General features: G+C 34.1%; 1 protein-coding gene across 1 annotated transcript in view; it reads left to right on the top strand.

The window, feature by feature from the left end:
- The window catches only part of ZNF804A (zinc finger protein 804A), a 257,836-nt gene that overhangs the window by 226,255 nt on the left and 8,352 nt on the right, over positions 1-23,229 (top strand). Inside the window, exon 2 of the mRNA XM_028509752.2 lies at positions 783-926. Coding sequence (XP_028365553.1) covers positions 783-926 — 144 coding nt within the window. The remainder of the gene's footprint in view (positions 1-782; positions 927-23,229) is intronic.

The following is a 23,229-nucleotide window of genomic DNA, read 5'->3' as shown; positions in this document are numbered from 1 at the left end:
CAAGCATGTTTAGATTTAAGAAAACCTAAAAGCTATAGTCAAACATTTTGCTATTTTATGTTTTGTAAATGAAAGCTATATTTGTCCTCTTTTCCAGAGTTTGATTACACTACATCTACCTTTATTTATGATGAAAGCAGTCTGCTTATACAGTTTAAACTTTTGCAGTTTAGGTAAAGAACTTGTAGAAAAGAACCTTATTTTTTCACAGCTAGAGAATATTTGAAAGTTCAGCCTAAATTGTGACAATCAAGATGAAAACAGTCAAATGAAATCTAGTTGTAATGAATATGTTACTGTATAGACATTTAAGGAACCAAACAAGCAAACAAAAATGCCAGACTTGAATATTGATGTACCCATGTGGGCTTTGTCTAAGAAGACATGTTTTAGATTTGTTCAGAGTTTATAAGCTTTGTGTTAACTAAACTATTGGCAGAAACTGACAGCTGAATCAACATACTTATATAATTTGCATTTTTTCTATGCTGTTATAACATAGTCACTTGTTCACATAAGGGCTTCTATACCTTTCTATGGCTTGTCTTTTTCGTGATAACTCTTCTATATTTTTCATCACTTATTATGACTGCTTCCGTTAGTCTTTTGTTTTCTTTAACTCATAATTTATTTTAATTTGGTTTATCAGTATTTCCTTCATCGTGCTGGTTGCCTGTCAGTTCTGTTTCTGACTCTAATGATCACACTAGTTGACAGCCATCAGAACAAAATACACTCTGGGGAGAGCTAACTGTGTCCTTATTTGAAATTTTATTTTTAAGGATTATGCGGAGAAGGAGAACACCATAGGGAAAGCTCTAGAAGATCTGAAGGCCAATTTTTACTGTGAACTCTGTGACAAGCAGTATTATAAGCATCAGGAGTTTGACAATCACATTAATTCATATGATCATGCTCACAAACAGGTAAGTAAGAAATGTCTAAAAAATGTTGTATCTCTGAACTTTTGTAATAATATGAATTGTGTAGACTGTGAATAAGATATTTTTATTTATTTTTTCTTTGTTATACATTTATTATAATATTCTGGGATCATCTAATGACAGCAAAAGACAATATAGTAATCTATCATTTTTTAAGATTTTATTTATTTATTTTTAGAGAGGGAAGGGAGGGAGAAAGAGAGAGAGAGAGAGAGAGAGAGAAACATCACTGTGTGTTTACTGGGGGCTGTGGCCTACAACCCAGGCATGTGCCCTGACTTGGAATCGAACCTTCAATGCTTTGGTTCACAGCCCATGCTCAATCCAGACAATTTCTTTTTTTAAAAAACACCAAATGTAAAATCTGCAAAGAGCAATACAAAGAAATACCATCCAGTTGTCTCTTAGTGATTGACAGCATTTTGAAAATTATAGTCTATAGGTTGTGATCTAAATATCTTCAAATTTATAAATTTTTAAATATTTTGAGCTAATGATATTTATCAAATTTATCTATAATTCTTTACATAAATCATTTGCCATTTTAACTATTATAAATCATGAAAGAAAAAGTTTGGGGATGGTAAAAATAATCAAGGATATTGGATAAAGTGCTTAATATGTGTATAATTTAGTTTATTTTAATATTATTTCATTTTCCTATCAATGATAAATCCAAGACTGATTTTTTCAGGATTCTGCACAAATGAGTTTGAACTAGTGAAGATATCAGAAGAGAAGTTGATAACACAGACTCCTCTTTCTCATGCACTTTCCCTCCATCAGGGCCACTTCTGTGTTGGCAGCACTCTGGTTTGATACAGCAGTCTAGCAGTCTTAATTATCATCAATTTACATACACTTTCCTTTTAACTAGCACTCACAAATGTCATCCACGTATCATTTCGGTTGGCATTAAGAAGAGATACATATTTAACCTACAGACTTATAGTAACTTTCCATTAGTGTTAGAGTTATCTGGCATAAGTAAGAATCAGGAGGGAGAAATGATCACAGTAAGCACTTATGAACCAGTCGTATATGTTTTCTTATGCTGTGTTCCTTTCATTCTCTCATACCAACAAAACTGTGCTTAGGGAGGGTGCTGTAGGGAAAAGCCTTCATTCACACACATCACTAATTAGTGCACACTAAAGAGCCGTCCTTGCCTTTCTTTTTCCTGGTAGTAGTTCTACTGGCACACCAGTGAAAGGGAAGGTTTTGGTGAAATAGTGTTTATTTTCTTACTTAAAGGCATACATATGCATACACTGTGGATTGATTTGAACATTAAAATCCATCAGGAAATAGTATGGATTTCATTCTGCAATTCCTGGCATTTGTTTGATAAAGTGATTCTGGAATGTTTTTCTCTATGTGGTCCAACTCAGAGAGTTGTTCCTCTGATTTTTTTCTAAGTACCCCAAAACACAAGATATGTTATTACACATTTATTACACTGTATAAACCAGGTATTTGGAAATATGTGTGTTTGTATAGGTGTTTTAAGATTATCTTACCAACTATTAATATTCTTTGTTTCACCCATCTGTGTGGATCAGTTGGTTGGTGGAACTAGCAAAAGGTCACAGGTTTGATTCCCAGTCATATACCTGAGTTGTGGGTTCTGTCTGCTGTCAGGGTACATAGGAGAGGCAACTGATTGATGTTTCACCCCCTCTCTTTCTTATTCCCTTTCCCTCTCTCTAAAATAAATAAATGAAATATTTTAAAAATGTCTTTTGTTTCATTCAGTCATAGGTGCTACAAGATTAAACTCACTTAGATTATCACGAGGACCATTCAAGTTCCATTTTCTTAGTGACATTAGGATACTGTATACTATCCACAGATAAGCTAGAGGAATTCAGGCAGGATTTACGTTGTTATGTTGAAATCCAGAGGGTCACTTTTGATAAGACCTGGGGGCATCAGACCCTAGGGACAGATGCACTATCTAAATCACTGTGAACTCTGCTAAATAGCAGTCTTAACTGATTATTTTAACAGGAGACTGTGTTATAGTAACTGCAAATATTTAAAATCATATACTTAGCATATACACTTTGACACTATACAAACATACATGTCTATGTGTATTTGAACACATTTGAAGAGTCGGGATACTGGAACACCTCAGACAGGTCTCATCCTAAACTTCTGGCATGGGAGAAGCTTTTCTTTCTTTTTTTTCTCCCCCCAATTTTGTTCTATATTGAATCAGGTGTACAGCTTAGTGACTAAATAATTATATACTTTACATAGTGTTCCCCTCAATATTCCCAGTGCCCAGCCAGCCCCGTATGTTGTTATTGCAATATTATTGACTATACTCCCTATGCTTTACTTTACATCTCCGTGACCATTTTGTAACTACTAATTTGTGCTTCTAATACCTTCACCTCCTTCATACAGTCCCCATCCTCCGTCCTCTCTGGCAACCATTAGTCCAGTCTACTTTTCATTTTGGTCTTCCCAGGATTCCAAGTGTGCATACACAGACAGAGGGTTTGGACTAAGGGAATTTTATTAGCCTCTCTGGTTCTAAAATTCAAGAATTCTATATCATCAAATATAATATATAGTTAGGGCCTCTATGTTCACCCATAAATAATATTTACTTCATTCTCAATTCCATATTTTTATGTGCTTCTTTCCTATAGAAAATTTAGAAGTTTCCAGTTACCATTCTGAATTCTATTCATTGATCTTTCTGAATTCTGAATTCTATAGCATTCTGAATTCTAGTCATTGATATATATATATATTTTTTAAATGGGAAGTTCAGCATCAGGTAAAAGAAAATGTTTTCTGCTGAACCCTTTCACTTGTTCATCTGCCCTCAAGTAGAGGCATACTGTGCCTGTCCTCTCACGTGGTCGCCTATGGCAATTCAGAGTTATTTTCACTCTAAGAGATTTGTCACACTGACGCTGTGAAAAGATAGAAAAGGGAATGATCGCCTTATTTCTGTTACCCCTCAAACATTTTGATTTTTGTTTTAGAGGTTTCAGTGTGGCTGAAATACCTCCCAAAAGGCACAAAAGTGACCTTCACCCAGCAAGTCAAGATTTAGTGTTTTAGGCATGCTGTTTTGTTCTGCTCCAGAGGAAGTTACGGCCAGGCTGGTAGATGAAATCTGCTGTTTCTGCAGGAACTGGTATCACCATACAAGTGGGGCAGTTTTTCCTCAAATGTGAATGTATCCTAGTAATTGAAGTTTATGTTCACTAATATGATACTTGAGAAAGGAATCACTTCTTGATATTTGGGCATGAATTTTCATGTGCAAGACAATATTTGAAGGTTAATAAGGAAATATTAGATACAGATAAAACTGCATGATTTAATCCATTTCAAACATCCCTGAGGTTTTTCTTGTGATATGCCATTCAGCCTAATTGTATTCTTATTATTTTTATTGCCAGCACACCATGATTTGTTTAACTATTCTCTTGTCATTAGACTTTAAAGCACTCTTTTTTCTCATAAATAAAAAGACAGTGGACATTGGTTTGGGCATGCTTATCACAGGTCCTTATGAATGGAAATCCTAGATCAAAGAGCATGAACTTTTATAGTTTTTGATAACAAAACTCCAAATGTAGATAAGCTTAAATTGTTTCTTAGAGGTAATATATTATTTTGAAAACAACTTTAGGATCAAAACAAGGGAAGAACACAGTTTTCTCATACAGAGCCTCCCTGGTTCCCCAAAATGTGACTGCTGCAAAAGAAGCATACATACCTGTCTAGGTAATTACAGAACCCCATTGCGTGGACATTTCAATTCAAAGCCATGATTTCACAGAATTAAGCTGAGGGTTTTATTTGCTCTTGAATTTGTTACATTGACGTCTGTCTACAGAGTCAATCAATCTTTAGGAAAGGTAGAAACTCCCACAACTTTAAATAGAGGTCTGCACTCTATGTTACCTAATTATGCCAAAAAGCATTTAAATAACAGACTACAGTGCAGAAATCCACCTAACATGTAAATTATGCATTAGAAGCCAATAAAAAATTCCCTCCACACCTTTGCATTTGTTACCACCAAAATTTTCATTTCTTTAAAACAACAGAACGATAACTATAAGGAAACCATTTTGAGCCCAACTGGTATATCTTTATTTATTTTGTAATGATTATTTATTCACCCTTGGCAGTGTAGGGTGGAACAAAAGTAAGTTTACAGTTGTTCACAAGAAAACTAATACAATAATTAATAAATTATATTATGAGAATAAACTGTTTCACATACTCTCAACTGTAAACCTGCTTTTGCCCCACCCTGTATATTCTTCCCGTATGTCACAAAATGACTTGGTTGGTGGCATCAATAAAATTGTATCACTCTATTTACTATTTTATTTTTATTATAATATATTAATGATAACACTATATTGAGGTACTATGTCTATTTTGGGAAGTAGTCTATAGATTTATTACATACATTCTATTATATAGATTGAGTTATACTTTCTTTTCCTAAAAAAAATTGAGGCAGATTCTGGGAATTGCTCTTAACAAAATCAAATCTTTAAAGAAGAAAATTGATACAGAAAAAAATTAATGTCGAAGGTTAACATAATGTGGAAATTGGGAGCAGCACTTAACTTTGAGCATCCTGAACACCCAATTTTTATCTCCTAATCAGATCAAGAACCAAATCTTAAATTATCTGTACAGAGCATTGTCTCAAAATACATTTCAAGATTCTCCTGGCTTCTATCACAATTAAGACACCAGTAGTTTGGCTTTCTGTGGTAGGAGTACAGATAATGTAAAACTAATAAACTTTAATTCCAGCTGAACATTAGAATCCTCAAGAAAGCTTTAAAGAATAGTAACCTCAAAGTTTGGTATAAGCCCATGGCATGTATCTCTGTTTGAATGTTTTCAGATGATTATAATATGAAGCCAGGTCTGAAAGGAGAGTGGAGATACCAAGGGTCATGAGGTTGCTATTTAAGTTGTCATTCGATGACATATGCATGCTTCTATGATATAGATGCATGGCAAAAGTGTACCTCTTCTTATCCCAGAGAAATTGTTAAAGAAATATTAGAAAGTGGATGGAGAAAGAAGTAAAGACAATAGGGAAGCAGTTACACATATGTATCCTGATTCATCTTCTCCAGGCAATGGCTCAGATGGAAGGAGATGTCTTAGAAATATATGGTAAAAGTGAGGACCCTGGAATGAGAATGTCTTTTGGGCCTCCTGCCCCATATCAATATGAGACTTGTCCAATATCAAAATAAACTTGGCATCAGAACCCTGGCTGGTATGGCTCAGTTGGTTGGAATGACTTTCCAGAGGCCACAGTTTTCATTCTGGGATGAGGGCACATACCCAGGTTTCAGGTTCAATCCCCAGTTGGGGTGCATAGGAGAAGGCAGCCAATCAATGTTTCTCTCTCACATTGATGTTTCTCTCTCTCCCTTCCTCTCTCTCTAAAAGCAGTGGGGAAAAATGCTCTCGAGAGAGAAGAAAAAAATAAGTAAATTTGGCATAAGAATGTGTTTAAGCAACAAGCTCTGCTGTTTGGTCTTCCTAGAAAGCTCTGTTTGAATATACAAGGGATAGTGTCCAGAAATTTTGGCAACTGATTTGAGAGCTGTTTTCTTGCCATGGAGAGGAAAGAGATATGCAAGTAGATTATCTGAGCTAATGAACAAAATGGAAGGATGAGTAGATTCAGAGATGTCTATCTTGCCAGTGAGAACTAATATGCAGTTAAATTTAAGTCAGCTGAAGAGGGGTACCAAGTCCTCCTGGTCAAAATGAGAACAGACAATGGAATACCTACACCAGGTACTGACTTCAGAAATGGAGGCAGCAACATTGCCTGTGGTTAGAGAAATCACCTACTACATAAAAAGAGTATATGGATCATGGCTGCCAAATGCTCTTGTAAGTCTTCTCCTGTCCCCCTAAACTCCAAGGGCATAAGAAGGCTTAGTGGGAAATAAGGAGAGTAAATAGGAAATTGGAGATACTTAGAGGTAATTTCAGAAAACTTATTACCAGTAAATTGTTGACTTAGATATGGATTGTAATACTATCCATTTTCTACTATCCAGTGGAGAATGGCTCAAGAAATAGGAAGGTAAATTTATTTAGAAAATAAAGAAGCAAACATGTCTTCTTACATCTGTGATGTAAAGTGTACAAATTTTCCACCCAATTACAAGCTTTACCAATGTTCATTTGATTGTTAATTAGCTTTCAAATAGTTTTCTTTACACAAATAGCTTTCTTTTTATTTTTGAAACTCTGACAAGGAACAAGCCCAACCAAATTTCCAGGACATCCTAAATTATATCAATTTTGATAATAAATAAATAAGAAGTGAACAGTCTATGGAATGGTTCACTTATTATGTTTGCCTGGCTAGTTTAATATTTAGCTATGCTTAAGTACAAGGTAAACTTATACATATAGAAGTTACCAGCAAGTATCTTAAACAAAACTTATTTTTAATGATCTGGATGATTTGTAAAAAGACAAATTATATTTATCCAAACAGGTAATAATGTTTCCTGGAGTATTAAAAATAGAGAACAAGGTAATGAAAGCAAAAAATTTATAGATACATAGATATTTATGTGCCTATGGCCATATATATATATATATATATATATATATATATATGAATATGTATATTCATTTACAGTCTTACTTTATATGGGAATACAAATATTTGAAGTCTTGGGAATTCAAGGTTGTAAGTGCTATAAGTAATTCTTATCTCCATGAGCAGCTATGTTACGGAGAATTCTGTCAATCTTTAACTCATCTCATTTATGTAAGATTGGCTTATTATGATCACACCCACTGATAATAGAACATGGTGATGTTTAAAAGCCCATCTCTAAGAAACTCTTTTTAAAAATAAATGCCCTTCTTTTTCATTGCATCTTTGGATCATTTACATTTTTTTTCAAATCATTAAAAGTATGACACTTTAAAAAATATGAACTTTGCATAAGCGTAAGATTGGCAAACACAAGCCATTGTGTACCCTGGTGTCATCAGATGTTCATATACTGAAATTCTGTTGGATTGCTGTAATTATTATTCTGTGGACATACAACTTTGGAGATGCCATGTGTGTTGTAATATTGTTATGTAGATTTCAAGATGACTCTAATAGTAATGTTTATTCTAAGAAAGGCTTAAATAGGATTAAAATAATATGGGTTATTCATAGTTGTATCAAATATTTCTAACAATTTTCAAATGACCATGCCTTGCAAGTAAAACTCATTCTTTTTATATTCCATAAAGTAGGATTCTAGCTTTTTTTTTGTGGCCATTTTGTCCTAAGCACTTAATAAACACAATCTTCTACCAACACACAAGGCCAATCATTGAGTATTTTAACATTTTCTATTTCCCAATCTTCCTCTTTATAAATTTAGTATTATATAATCTACTTGATGATAAAACTATTCTCTTATGATGGTATTCTGTTCATAGTGATAGAGATTAATATTTTTCTCAACACTTCCTTATTTGTGCTTCATGAGTCGTGATGGCTTTGCCTTGTTTTGAGGGCTATAATGAGTTATATTGAATTTTTTCCTACCCTGCAAAAAATTCTCTAAGCACAATTTAAAAATAGTTGATGCTATGTAAAGATAATTCTGCATAGCATGTACCTTGGCATACATCCAGATGCAATTATTTAACATTAAGTTTTGACAATTAGTACATAAAAGTAATGATAAAATTTGTTCTGAAAAGTAAAGTAGAATTTTCAACAAAACTATCCATAAATTCACCCCAACCTTCATCCCGTGTTCTAAATCTCATCCCCATCTTCTGCCCAGTTATTGAAGATCAAGTGCATAAGAAAGGTTACCACAAGTCCATGGTAAAATTTATTCAGAGCCCATTTTCTGCCGTGACCCTGGCTTTACCAAAGCAATAAGCTCTTTCACACCCTTTGCTCTGCCTGATTTTCTGACTTCTGGTTGTTGGCATGTATTTTCACCATAAACACCTAATTTCAAAGTGAGTTAAATAAGCTTTCAGGAATTTAACTTAAACCTGTACTGTGCTGCTTTAAACATTGAAGAGGACTGTGTCAGAATCACAGAGTCCAAGTCCCTCGTCAGCACTAAAAGCTGCTTGAGGAAACCAATGTGTCAGGCACCAGGGATTATTTTTCTTGATGTTTTTTGTTTATTTGTTTTTATTGGAGGACTATGAAAAGAAAGAAAATATGTGGAGGAAAGAGAGCATGGGTCCTTAGTTCTTCCTAATAAATCTAATTGCTTTTATACAATTTGTGTCCCAAAGCTAAAATGTAAAGCTACTTACATTTACATTGCTTGCTATTTCTTTTTACTTTTTATTCTTTTAAATAAAATACACACACATTATATACATAACCATTTTGAGATCTGAGAAAAACATTCCCAAATAGGTTTACCTAAAAACAAAGTGATTTTTTCAAACTTTCTTGATGTGCACATATTTTTAGAGAGATGCAGTGTTTACTCTGTAGCAATCACTACAATATTATCAATATTATTTTTAATTTTTAAATGATTTTTGTAATAGTTAATGGAATCCAAATATTCCATCAACTATTTTTTATCTTAAATATTCACTACTGTTGCATTTATTTTCTTTCAATATTTTAAATTCTGACACTTTAATTACCCTTATACTAGCTTCAGATTTTCAATTTTTATCCCTGCAAGATTTCCAAAGTGAAAATGAAATATAGAAATGATGTTAACATTTCTTGACTTTATAAATATTTAGCAAACTAAATGGAGACCTAACTCTCTAATTTCATAGAAATAATTTTCAAAATGGTTATATAAGTCAAAATTTCCTAAATGAATAATTTTATTTTATCATAGTCAAGGAAATTTTTTTCAAGAAGGTATGATTCAAATGATATAAAACTAAATTACTAAAATATTTAATATTTGATGTAAATTTAATATCATACATTTGTATTACAGGCATTGTGTATTACAGACATGTATGCTAACATATATTTTATACTGAAGTATTGATATAGGTATATATCAATGTATACTAAAGGCACATGCACACAAATTTATATGTTTCTATGAATGTTTTTGATTTTTAGTGTTCTTCTTATGCAATTGCATGCTAAGTAAATACATAGCACCCAATAGGCACATGACACACATAAAATACATTCAATTAAATACATCAAAATGCATCAAAAATATATCAAAAGTACATCAAAATAAATATATTCATCCAAAAACCATGTTCTTTATATAGACTTTCCTCTGCAGGAAACTTTGATGTGCTGTGGTACAGCATTCCCTTGTCTTCACTCCTGCTCAGTTTTACTTCGGTGTATTTGTAGCATTTGGGAAAATGCTGCCTATGTACTCCATCAGGAATAGCTGCTTTTAATTGTAGGATAAACATAGATTTAATAGAGAAATGGTTGGTGTCTCATTAGTGATATTTCCCAAGGCAACTAAAGGTAAAGTTTAAAGCATAAGCATGATATTTTCCAACAGTGAAGCATGATTCATGTCACCAAGTTGGCTAACAAAATCCTCTACATAGCATTAAAAACTGCTTTTCTCAGCAGATTAGTATATTTTAAAATATAAAGTCATTGTGTTGTCGTACATCAACACAGATGCACTAAAAGCTTACATACATGTCTCACAAAAAAGAAGATATGCTAGACACTAACCCAACTTTATGTTTAGCTTACATGTTCTTGACGGTTACAGAAGCTTTTTGCCCTTGAGTTCATGAGAATGAGCACACCTACGTCAGTGTTCTGGGCTGCCAGATGCCTTCTCTGTGTTTCCTGTCTATCCCATCTCATGGGCTTTCCATAATCCAGGTTTCTTCAAATACTTAGGTACACTTCTGTCTTTTCTTGGTTTCAAAACAGTTATTATTTTTATTTTTCTCAATTAAATGTTGCCATCTTATTGAATCGCTGGAAAGAAAGGGAAAGGAGACATTTAATGCATCAGACATTTTTCAACTCACTTGAAATTGTTGGTTTTCTACTAAAAGCTTCATAAAATAATATATTGGAGGGGTAATGCTTCATATTCGTGTAATCATAGAATAGAATCTAAGTAATTTAGCACAATGTTTAGCTTTTTGTCCTTAAGAGTAATGTATTTCCTTTTTATTGTAATTTTTGCTTTTTTTTAATGGTAGGTAGGATTCTAATATGGCCCTCAAAATTCCTGGCCCCTATATACAAATTTCTTCCCAGTGATTCGTTTAGGCATAAGTCTATGTTCTTCTATGAAGTGGCTTACAGATACAATTAAAATCCCAAATTAAGTTACTTTAAGATTATTTCATTGGGCTTAATTTAATTTCACAAATTCTTTAAAAACAGCCTTCTCTGGCTTGTATAAGAAGTCAGAAATTTGAAAAATGAGGGATATTTGACATACGAGAAATTCTCATTTCTCATGAAGACTGACGATGAAGACTGTGGAGCTACCTGAGAAGGAATGAAGCAGCCACTAGGAGCTAAGAGAGGTCTCCAATTAACACCCAGAAAGGAAAAAGGTCTCTTAGTTCGACAACCACAAGGAACTGAATTTAGCCCATTGATTAGAACTAACTTGGAAGCAGATTTTTCCCTAGAGCTTTCAGATGAAATTTCAGTCTGATTGACACCTTGATGTCAGCTTTGTCCACTCTGAGAGAGAACACAGTTATTTTCTGCGGACTTTTGACCTAAGGACATGTGACTCATAATTGTGTGTCATTTTAAGCCATTTAAGTTTGTGATGATTTTTTAGGCACAAATGAAAAACTGGTACATTCTCTCACCTTTCTACATTTGTCATTTTAAACTTTAAGTGTTTCTTCTACATCCTCATGCCATTGTTTCTGGCTTAAACTACCCGTGATGCCCTTTATTCTATGTCTTAAAGGTTTATTTTTTCATTGTTGCTGTTCTGTTTTTGACCAATTACCCAAAGGTTATTTGAGATTATTCATAAATCCCTTCTGGGAAATATGCACTTTGTATCCCACATACAATATATTTCATTCTGCCAAATTTTATGTTGCTGAGATTAAGAGACATTTCTTTATCCATCTTTTTGCTTCCATAGAAACCAATAATGTCTTATATCCAGGAAATAAAGAAATCATACATTTAATGAAATTGTGAGACTACAGAGACAGACACAGTAATGAGTTAAACATACTCCCTCAAATGGAAAAAATTTTAGTAGAAAATATCACATTGTTGACTCTAAAATAAAGGAATATTCATAGAGATTTAGTCTTGCAGATTCAAACTTCCAAAAGTTTCATCATCTAGACAACAAAAATAGCAAGATTTATGTCATATAATTATACAAAATTTTGTAATTTGAGAAGCATTAGCCTGTTTGTTGTTTTGATCTTCAAAGATATCTAAACTATAGGAGGATGACATTTAATAGATGAAGACACAAAGTTCTTTATAGCATGACTTATAAAATCATACCAATAACTGTTAATGAATCTTGGACTCCTGATCAGTGATCAGTCTTGTGATATTAATCTTTTCTCAAAACATCTGGCATTTGCCTGCTATGTTAAGTTTCTGCTAGAAAATACTTGTCTTAGTTTCCTATGGTGGCTGCAACACATTACTATAAATTTAAAGGCTTAAAACAACACAACTTATCTAACAGTTTTCAGTGTCAGAAGTCCTAAAATTAAAGTGTCAGCAGGGCTGTGTTTCTTCTAGAGATTCCAGAACAGAATCCATTTTCTTACTTTTTCTTTTTCTTTTTTTAAAACATTTTCTAGCTTTTTCCAACTTCAAGAGGCAACTTTCATCCCTTGGGTCATAACCCTTCTGTTTTCAAAACCAATAGCAGCAGCAGCAGCCTAGAATATTTAAATCAATCTCTCTCTCTCTCAATTAGGCCTTTTTAGTAATTCATTTGTAAACAATTTTATTGCTATATCAGGAATAAGTTGGCTTTCAACAAAAGCAACAATAAAGTAATAGTGCCTCAATCTCAGGTGATTTCATTAAGAAAATATAACAAAAGTACCAAATCAAATTAAGGAAACAAATAAATTATTTTATGATTAGCTATTGAAAGTGTTTTTATAATAATTTATATAAAAATAGGCAAAAGAAAACACTTATTGCATGAATTTTATATATATTTATTTTTAATTTTTTAAAACATACATGTGTGGATCATTGATGCAGAATGAATACAAATATGTGAATCAAGCTGAAAAATTAATACAAATGAAATATGGTGTTGATTTTCTAAAATATAATCTGTAAATTCCATTATAAACTGTCTTTAACCTTCAGAAATGCACTTGATATTTGTATGTTACCCAGATGAAATGTAATACTGTTTATTGAAAAGACAGTTTATTCACATATTAAACAAGTCTAATTCAAAATGATTCCAATATTTATTGGTATGCAATTATGTCACTTGATTAGCATTAGCATATTTTAAAAAGAGTGTTTGTCTAGGTTTACAAGATAAAGTAGCCTTTGGACTAGTGAGCACAATCTCAAATGAGATCTATATACTATTTGTTGAATTCTACTTTTTAACTGTAGGATTAAGATAAAGAAGAGAAAAATATATTTATTAAGTGGTAAAAACCCTATATGCTTTTATATGTGTTTTATTCTCTATTATACAAACGGGGAAAGGAACACAATAGCAAATAATGAGGCCAAATTCTACTCTTGAAATATCCCCCAATTCATAATTTCTCCATTATAAATACCACCTCTTCATAGATTTGAAAACCGTGACATAAATATATAGGGAGAACTAATGTTAAAAGCATATCAAAACCTATATTGGACAATTCCTTCATATATCTTCAATTCCAATTTCATTGGAATGTGACAGTAATGTGTTTAACTAAAAAAGAAATTGAGCCTCCTAAGGAGATCCCACATTTTTTAAGAACAAAGTGGTAGTGCATAAAGTTCCTTATTTCTGGATATTAATTTTGTACCCTGCTACTTTGCTGAATTCCTTTATCAGTTATAGTAATTTCTTGGTGGGATCTTGGGGGTTCTCTATGTACAGTATCATGTCATTTGCAAATAAAAACAGTTTTTCTTCCTTTCAAATTTGGATGCCTTTTATTTCTTCTTGTCTGATTGCTGTGGCTAGGACTTCCAGTACTATGTTAAATAAGAGAGGTGAAAGAGGATGATATCCCTGTCTTGTTCCCTATCTTAAGGGGAACACTTGTAGTTTTTGCCCACTGAGTATCACACTGGCAGTAGGTCTGTCATATATAGCCTTTATTATTATGTTTAGGTATGTCCCTCTATTCCCACTTTGCTGAGAGTTTTGATCATAAATGGGTGCTGGATTTTGTCAAAAGACTATCCTTCATTTTATGTGGTGAATCACATTTATTGATTTGCAACATCTTTACAATCAATTAATATTCTAGAGAGGAAACAAGCACATACAATGGGCTAAAGATAGTTTAATCAGTAAATGGGATTGGGGAAATTAGACAGATTGACACAGAAAAATGAAACTCTACCACCTTATACCACACACAAGAATAACTTCAAAATGGATCAAAAACTTACATGCTAGACCCAAAACCATAAAACTCTTAGAACAAAACATAGGCAGCAAACTCTGGAACATTGCCCATAGAAATTTTTTATTGGATATATCTCCTCAGACAAGGGAAACAAAAGAAAAAATAAACAAATGGGACTATATCAAACTAAAATGTTTTTGCACAACAAAGGAAACCATCAACAAAATAAAAAGACAACCCACAGAACTGAAGAATGTATTCACTAATACACTGAACATATTCACCAACACCAAAAAAAAAAACAAAGAAAAAAAACACCCAATTAAAAAATGGGCAAAGGACCTGAGTAGACAATTCTCCAAAGAAGACACACAGATGGCTAATAGACATATGAAAAGATGCTCGCTGTCACTAAACATCAGGGAAATGCAAATTCAAACCACAATGAGATATCATATCACACCTGTCAGAATGGCTGTCATCAATAAATCAACAAACAAGTGCTGTCAAGGATGTGGAGAATGGGGAACCCTTTTGCACTATTGGTGGGAATGTATCTTCATGCAGTCACTGTGGAAAGCAATATGGAGATTCTGCAAAATATTAAAATCAGATCTGCCTTTTGACTCAATGATCTGACTTCTTGGAATGTGTCCAAAGGAACCTAAAACAATTCAAAAGAACATAAGCACCCTTTCATTCATTGCAGCATTATTTACAGTCACCAAGATATGGAAGCAGCCTAAGTGTCCATCAGTAGATGAGTGGATAAAACAACTATGAGATATTTACACAAGAGATTCTACTTAGCCATAAAAAGGAAGAAAAATTTACCCTTTGCAACAGCATGGATGGACCTGGAGAATATTACACTAAGTGAAATAAGCCAGTCAGGGAAAGAAAAACACCATGTGATTTCACTCATATGTGGTGTCTGATGAACAAATTGAACTAAAAGCAAAACAGAAACAGACTCATAGATGGAGAGCAGGATGACAGCTAGATGCAGGAGGAGGTTGGCGGGTGGAAGGATTGAGCAAAAAGAAGAAAGGACTCAATGGACACCAGCTTGGGGATTGTAGTGAGGGGGTATACAAGGGGACTAAATGGTAATGGAAAAAAATATAATAAAGATTAAATTAAAAATAAAGTTCCTTTTATGTCTGCAATTCTCAGGAGTCTCCTGAAGCCCTCCAAGAAAGCCCTACAGCTCTTGTTAGATATTTCTTCAACCTCCAGAATTGTGAGTTACACTGGCTGGGGGTGTCCCTTCAAAGGCATGAGAGAGCTGTACTCTTTAGCCTGAAGTTGCTTCTGGATAGGCTTATGTCAAGAGCCTATGCAATTTTTGCAATTGTTTCAGTCCAAAGCAATCCTCTGGAATATACAGTACTGATTTATTGAAACAAAACAATTTCAAGGCCAATAATTTTAAATAGATCCGATTTTACTAAATCAATGAGTAGGACAAAAAATAAAGTTTTTTTCATTCTTCTATTACTTTTTCATATTCTTCCTTCCTCTTCCTTTCTAAAATGCCCCAACTCTCAATTTTGTTTGAGAGTCTTAGAGAGAACTCATTTTGGTTTAAGTGATTAAAGAAATACTTAGATAAAATGATGATTATGTTTAACAATGTGGAAACATTGCTGCACATTTTGTTTTTCAGGTGATAGTCACATCACATAGGATTTGCCATAATAAAATGAACAATTCAGTGACATTCATATGTTCACAGTGTTGTGTTACTACCATATCTAATTCTGAAACATTTTTATCACCCCAAAATAAACCCTAAACCTTTCTTATAGTCACTCTTCATTTCCTCCTTCACTCCACCCCTGGAAACTCTACTTTCTATCTCTGTGGATTTTGCTGTTCTGGATATTTTACGTAAATGGAATAATGTAAAATGTGAGCTTTCATGGTTGGCTTCTTTCACCTAGCATAATGTCTTTGAAGTACATCCATGTTGCACATTCTTTTTTAGGGCTGAATAATACCCCACTGTATATATGTAACACAATTTGTTGATATATTATTGATGGACATGTGGGCTTTCCACCTTATGGACATTTTGAGTAGTGCTGCTATAATTGTTGGCGTACAGGTATTTGTCGGGATATCTGTTTTCGAACAATTTGGGTATATACCTAGAAATGAAATTGCTAGGTCACAAAGTAATTATGTGTTTAATTTTTGAAGATCTGAAGAACTGTTTCAGCTGTGGCTGCACCATTTTGCATTGCCAACAGCAATAGGCATGAGTTCTAATTTCTTCACATCCTTGACAATGTTATTTTTGTGATTTTAGCCATTGTGGTGTGACACAGTATCTAATTGTGATTTTAATATGTATTTCCCTCGTTCATTCTGCCACCCTTACATATTTGAATAATTATTTGACTTTGAAAGCCAGCATCTAACTCTAGATGTTTTCTCCCCAGCAGGAGTCCTCACATTCCCACATTAGTTCTGGGCCCCTTTCCTTTGTCTTTCTAAGTTACTATTTAGTTTCAGAGAGAAAAGAGAAGACATACGTGTGGTTGTGCGAACCACTATGGCTTCAAAACCTCATCTCACAAAAAGGCACCGGTACCTTTTGCAGAAGTTTCCATGGGTATAACTGTCCCCAGCAAGGGACAAACCTGGTTTGCACACAGGGAAGTCACCAGTTATGGCTTCCCACCAAGAGTTAATACATTCTTCACATTCTCTTTAGTTCAAATGCAATTTGCCAAACAGGACTTATTCTCAACCATAAGCAAAATCACCTGATAACACAATTGATAGTCTACTTTCATTACATGTTTAAGAAACAAAGCTATAACATTTTACAAAGGTTAAATTTCTCCACAGAGAAATATAAAATATTTTAACCTTTTACTCACAATGACTGTACTATATAATAAATTGTAAATCTTTGAAACTATGTATAAAAATATTTTGACAGAAAATAAGAATAAAATAATATACTTATGTAACTTAATATTGTATTTCCCACAGACAACTGTTACTACAGTCACTATATATTATTTTCACACTATAGTTATACAACACAGCTCATAGAAATATTGACCAGTCCACAAGTATTTTATGTGTTAAAATCATATACTACTTAAAAATTCACCAGATTGATTTTATCCTTTTTATTTGCTTATGCATGTTCAAAAACTTTGAATGTTTGGAACAATCTGGTTTCCTATTGAGCCATAGATAGAAATATATGGTTGGAAAACCCAAAAGATGGTAATTTTTGTTAAAATTCTTAAATATACATCATTTTTATATTTCAAATTTAAATTTAAAAAATCTTAAGGTAAAACATATTAATAAGAAAAAATGGAAAAATACCATACTGTGGAAACTAAAACTACTATTCTTCTCATTTTACCTTAAAAAGAGAAATATCTTTAACATTTTGTGTATTTTCTGGCATTTTTCCCCATAGATACAAATGCTTTTGATAATAGAGCTATAGATGTATTTTGTGGCATTTATTGTTATAGATGCACATATAGTTGAATATTTTGTAAACTTATTAGCATGTTTTTATGCTAATTAGATATGATTATAATATAACAATAATTCTAATATTTTACAACTTTTACTATTATTGATAACAGCAGCTTAAAGTATTTTCTTATGAAATTATATCAAAATTCTTTAATTTAAATTATTTTATTGTTGCTCAATTACAGTTATCTGTATTTTTTCCCCACCCCTCCCCACACACACCCTCCAAACCCACCTCCCTCCCTTGCTTCCACCGTCCCCCTTGGTTTTGTCCATGTGTCTTTTATAGTAGTTCCTGAAAACTTTTCTCCCCATTGTCCCCTCCCTGCTCCCCTCTGGCTATTGTTAGATTGTTCTTAATTTCAATGACTCTGGTTATATTTTGTTTGCTTTTTTCTTTTGTTGATTATGTTCCAGTTAAGGTGAGATCATATAGTATTTGTCCCTCACCACGTGGCTTATTTCACTTAGCATAATGCTCCCCAGTTCCATCCATGCTGTCGCAAAGGGTATAAGCTCCTTCATTTCCTCTGCTGTGTGGAATACCATTGTATAAATGTACCATCGTTTTTTGATCCATTCATTTGCTGATGGGCACTTAGGTTGCTTCCAGCACTTGGCTATCATAAATTGTGCTGCTATGAACATAGGGGTGCATAGGTTCTTTTGGATTGGTGTTTTAGGGCTCTTAGGGTATAACCGCTGAAGTGGAATTGCTGGGTCAAAAGGAAGTTCCATTTTTAGTTTTCTGAGGAAATTCCATAGTGTTTTTCACAGTGGCTGCACCAGTCTGCATTCTCACCAGCAGCACACTAGGGTTCCCTCTTCTCTGAATCCTCTCCAACACTTATTTGTTGGTTTGTTTATGCTGGCATTCTGATTGGTATGAAGTGACATCTCATTGTGGTTTTAATTTGCATCTCTCTGATGGCTAGTGATGCTGAGCATCTTTTCATGTCTCTGGGCTCCCTGTATGCCCTCCTTGGAGAAGTGTGTGTTCAAGTCTTTTGTCCATTTTATAATTGGGTGTTTTGTTTTTCTTGTATCATAATTCTTAACTATTCTTTAATTTCTGGCCAATCAAGTTTTATTTTTCATTTTTTAAAAATTCAAGTGAAGCCCTGGCTGGTGTAGCTCAGTGGTTTGAGCATGGGCTGGGAACCAAAGAGTCACCAGTTCGACTCCAAGTCAGGGCACATGCCTGGATTGCAGGCCAGGTCCCCAGTAGGGGGTGCATGAGAGGCAACCACACACTGATATTTCTCTCCCTCTTTCTCCTTCCCTTCCCCTCTCTCTAAAAAAACAGTAACTAGTAATAAAAATAAATAAAAAATTAAAATATAAATTTCAATATTTCTTACACTGGAGTTTCCATTGCTTTCCCTGTACTACCTAAAATCTTACTGAGATTTCTAAAGCCTTCTATTGTATATGAAAGTTAATCACTGTCATCCTGTGCCAATTTAATCTGACAGTATTCATGAGCACTTACAATGTGCAAGACACTTTTGATTCAGCACTTAAGAAAATGAACTGAATGGTCAAAATAACAGTTTTAGATATAACACATACAGATTGAAAATACTTTTATATTAGAACTAGAATGAAATTTTGTCCACAAAGAGAAACTTGAGTTAATGGAATTTAAAGAATGAGAGGCCTTGGGGAAAGATATTGTTCTGATCTGATATGCCATTAAGAGATTAGATTCTTTTAAAGCTGCCCGGAGAGAAGTCCAAATGATACACATTCATGATAGTAATGGGAAAAGAAATTTAAAAAGAGTGTTCCCTGAGTTCACTCAGCATAATGTCATTGATTAAATAATGACTAGAAGGAAATTACACATTGAAGTGTGATACCATTCAGCAGACTATCTTAACTGTCTCTGAAGAAATATATTTGCTAACATTCTAATAGTACTCACTGCATACTGTCTTCCAAGAAAGCTAAATTGATTCAGGAAATAGAGATGGTGATTGAGTTGTAATTCTTTGAGGATATTACTTCCATGCAAGATAGAAAGCATACTTAGATTTTTCAAAAGCCATTGAAAATAGTTTGTGATAAAATCAACTCTTGGGAATTCACAGAAAATTTTAAGCCTGTGGAAGCAGTAATAGTGGGTATATATTAACTTATGAAGAAATATAAAACTAGAAACAGGAGTATTGGAACAACTGAAAAGAATAATGAATTTACTTGTAGTAGGGAAAACACTTAACAAGGCAATTCTTTTTGTTCTAAACATACATTTTTATTTAATACCAACTAAACCCATTTTAAAAGATGGCAATAAAAACATTGATCGCAGAATGTGAAAATTAGAAAAAACTTTAGACACCGTCAGCATCTTCACCTGGGAAGGCAAGGGTCTAAGAATATGGAGTGAATTATCCAGTCACACATCTGGTAAGTGGATGTATAAGATAAGATTATTTCAGCTGCCAGTAAGAGAAACTCAAATAATGTTGGCTTATATATTTTTTTTTCTGCCAAATGACATAGGTGATCATTCCTGGGATGATGCAGTAATTCAATGATGCTAGTAGGGAACAGGGACTTTTGTTCTCTGCCAGCTTGAGCATCTAGTCCTTCTCTGTGAGACTGATAGCCTCGCAAGTGAAAGACGGATGCTGCCCACCTAAGACACACAATTACATGATGGTAGGAAGCAAACATCATGGTTAAAAAAACAGAAAGGGGATTTTTCTTCTAATGAGACTTTACTTTTTTTTCCCCAGGGATATCCTTCTCAGAGATATTAGTTTATAATTTAGTTAGTGAAGACTGTTGCATAGCTACTCCTATATTTACTTAGAAGCTGGGATTTTACTATTTCAGTTGAACACCTTTCTGTACTTTCAGTATTTAAATTCTATTAATGAAGTAGAAGGATGTAATGGATAAAGGGAGGCAATTTGCAATGTTTACCACAAACATCACAAGTAACTACCCATCCACTAGCAAAAGTCTGTTCTCTGTTAATCAGGATTCTAGGGAAACAGAACAACAAAAAAAAAAAAACAGAGAGAGAAGGGAGATGGAGGAGGCAATCAGGAGCAGGGAGACTGGGAGAGGTAGGGATGGAGGGAGAGAGAGAAGGAGAAAGGGAAAGATTAATTTTAAAGAATTGTCTCACACAATTTTGGGAGCTGACAAGTTCAAGTCCAAAATCTGCAAGGCAGGGCACCAGGCTGGAAACCCAGGAAAAAGTTGATGTGTTACAGTCTTAAGTTCGAAGGCTGTCTGAAAATAGAATTCTTCCTGTGGAACTTCAGTGTTCTCTCTTAAAGCCTTCAACTGATTTAATGAGGCCCACCCACATTATAGAAGATGATCTGCTTTACTAAGATTTAATGAGTGAATCTGATCACTCATCTGATTTAAACATTAAATTCAACTAAAAATATCTTTCACAGTGACATCTAGGCAGAGGTTTAACTAAATATCTGGCTATTAGAGACTAGCCAGCTTGACATACGTAAGGTACTACCACACCTACCCTTTGTCAAATTGGTACCTGTGAATGTTTCCTTAAGCTGTACTTACCTCCAAATAAAGACAATAACCAGCTATATACTACCTAACATGAAATAACTATCCTGTATATGACCAGAAAATTCATGGTTCTTTCTTTGGTGGAGTGACCCAACTTTAATTTCTATAGAGTCTAGGGTACTTACTGAACTGGGTTGTTGTAGTTTTTCACTGATTATAATCATATGACATGGTAATTCTAAGAGACACCAAAAGGGATCCCTCGTATTCGAGACATAATCTTTCTTCCTTCCATTGTGGAGTAGTAGACTGTTTTCCCCTTGACAATCAGAATTTGTCATCTAGTCCTGCACAGTAACTTCCTTCTTTGCCCGTTGATTCAGTATCCTGAGGAACTCAAAACGACATGGTAGCAGATTTAATCACTGATGTGTGTCCGGGTGGAATTATTTCCCCATTTGAAACTAAGATGTCTAGGCCAGCAGAGCATCATATTGTGGCAGAAGAAGCAATAGTTTTTCTAGTGGATCACTAGGAGTTATAGTGAGTGGTGTCACCTCCATATCCACTTCCTGAATTTTGAATCATTCAATCCTGGTTATGAGAGAAATAGAACTATATATTGGACACTGATTCAGAGAAATACAACCTCCTAGAGCATCTTGCTCCAGCTCGGCCAGGTATTGCCACCTACAGAGAGCTCTAACTGAGCCTTCAGAAAGCCATTCCATTGTTCTATGAAAACAAGCATGGTGGGGAACATAGTAAGTTCAGTGAATTCCATGAGCATAGGTCTATTGTCATACTCTTTCCTGTGAAGTGAGTTATTTGATCAGAAACAATGCTGTGTGGAATACCGTGATGATGTATGAAGCATTCTGTAAGCCCATGAATTGCAGTTTTGACAGAAGCGTTTTGTGGAGGGAAGACAAATCTATATTCAAAGTTGACTTCTATTCCAGGAAGAACAAAACCCTGCCCTTTTCATGAAGGAAGCTGTCCAATACAACCTACCTCTAGGCAACTGGTTGATTGCCTTTGTGAACGGTGCCATATTGAGGGGTTTGGTGTTCATTTCCATTGCTAGCAAATTGTGCACACAATGGGGGCTATAACCAGGTCATTCTTCATGAGTGGAAGTTCATGTTCCTGAGTTCGTGAATAAGGATCCACTAGCATGGGACTCTATGCCTTAGAAACGTTTCTTCTAGAAATTTTTCTTCTAGTCACATTTCATATGATTGTCAGGGCCCCATGATTTGGTTGGACCCTACAATTCATCAGTTCTCATCACTTCCACAAATACACTTTGTTCTGTCATACTTTACACAGGTGTTTTTTTTTTTAGAATATGCATGTTCCTATTATTATATTTATACAAAATTATTTATTTTTTGCTGACATATCCTCCCACTTCCAATATCCAACCCTTATTCCTTCATGATCTTTTATATCCTTCGAGACCCAGATCAGGTATTCTTTTCCCAGGCAGCCTTTCCTGGGATTTTTTGGGTATCCCATCTATCTTTATATGGCACAATACAGATGCTTCAGCCATAGATTGCTGGTACTCCTTCCTGTGTGTGTTTTTTCCTTATTTGTTCAAATTGCATGTACACTTATACATACTTGCCCAAACATACAGTCACAGACATAGAGACATAGCCCAGATAAAGGTAAACATTTTCCCCCAATTTTTAATAAATCCCAGCCACTTAAC

This window comes from Phyllostomus discolor, chromosome 4, assembly GCF_004126475.2.
Source record: "Phyllostomus discolor isolate MPI-MPIP mPhyDis1 chromosome 4, mPhyDis1.pri.v3, whole genome shotgun sequence".
NCBI classification, from domain to species: domain Eukaryota; kingdom Metazoa; phylum Chordata; class Mammalia; order Chiroptera; family Phyllostomidae; genus Phyllostomus; species Phyllostomus discolor.
Note: the sequence above shows the minus strand (reverse complement) of the source record. Positions and strands in the feature narration are given on the sequence as shown.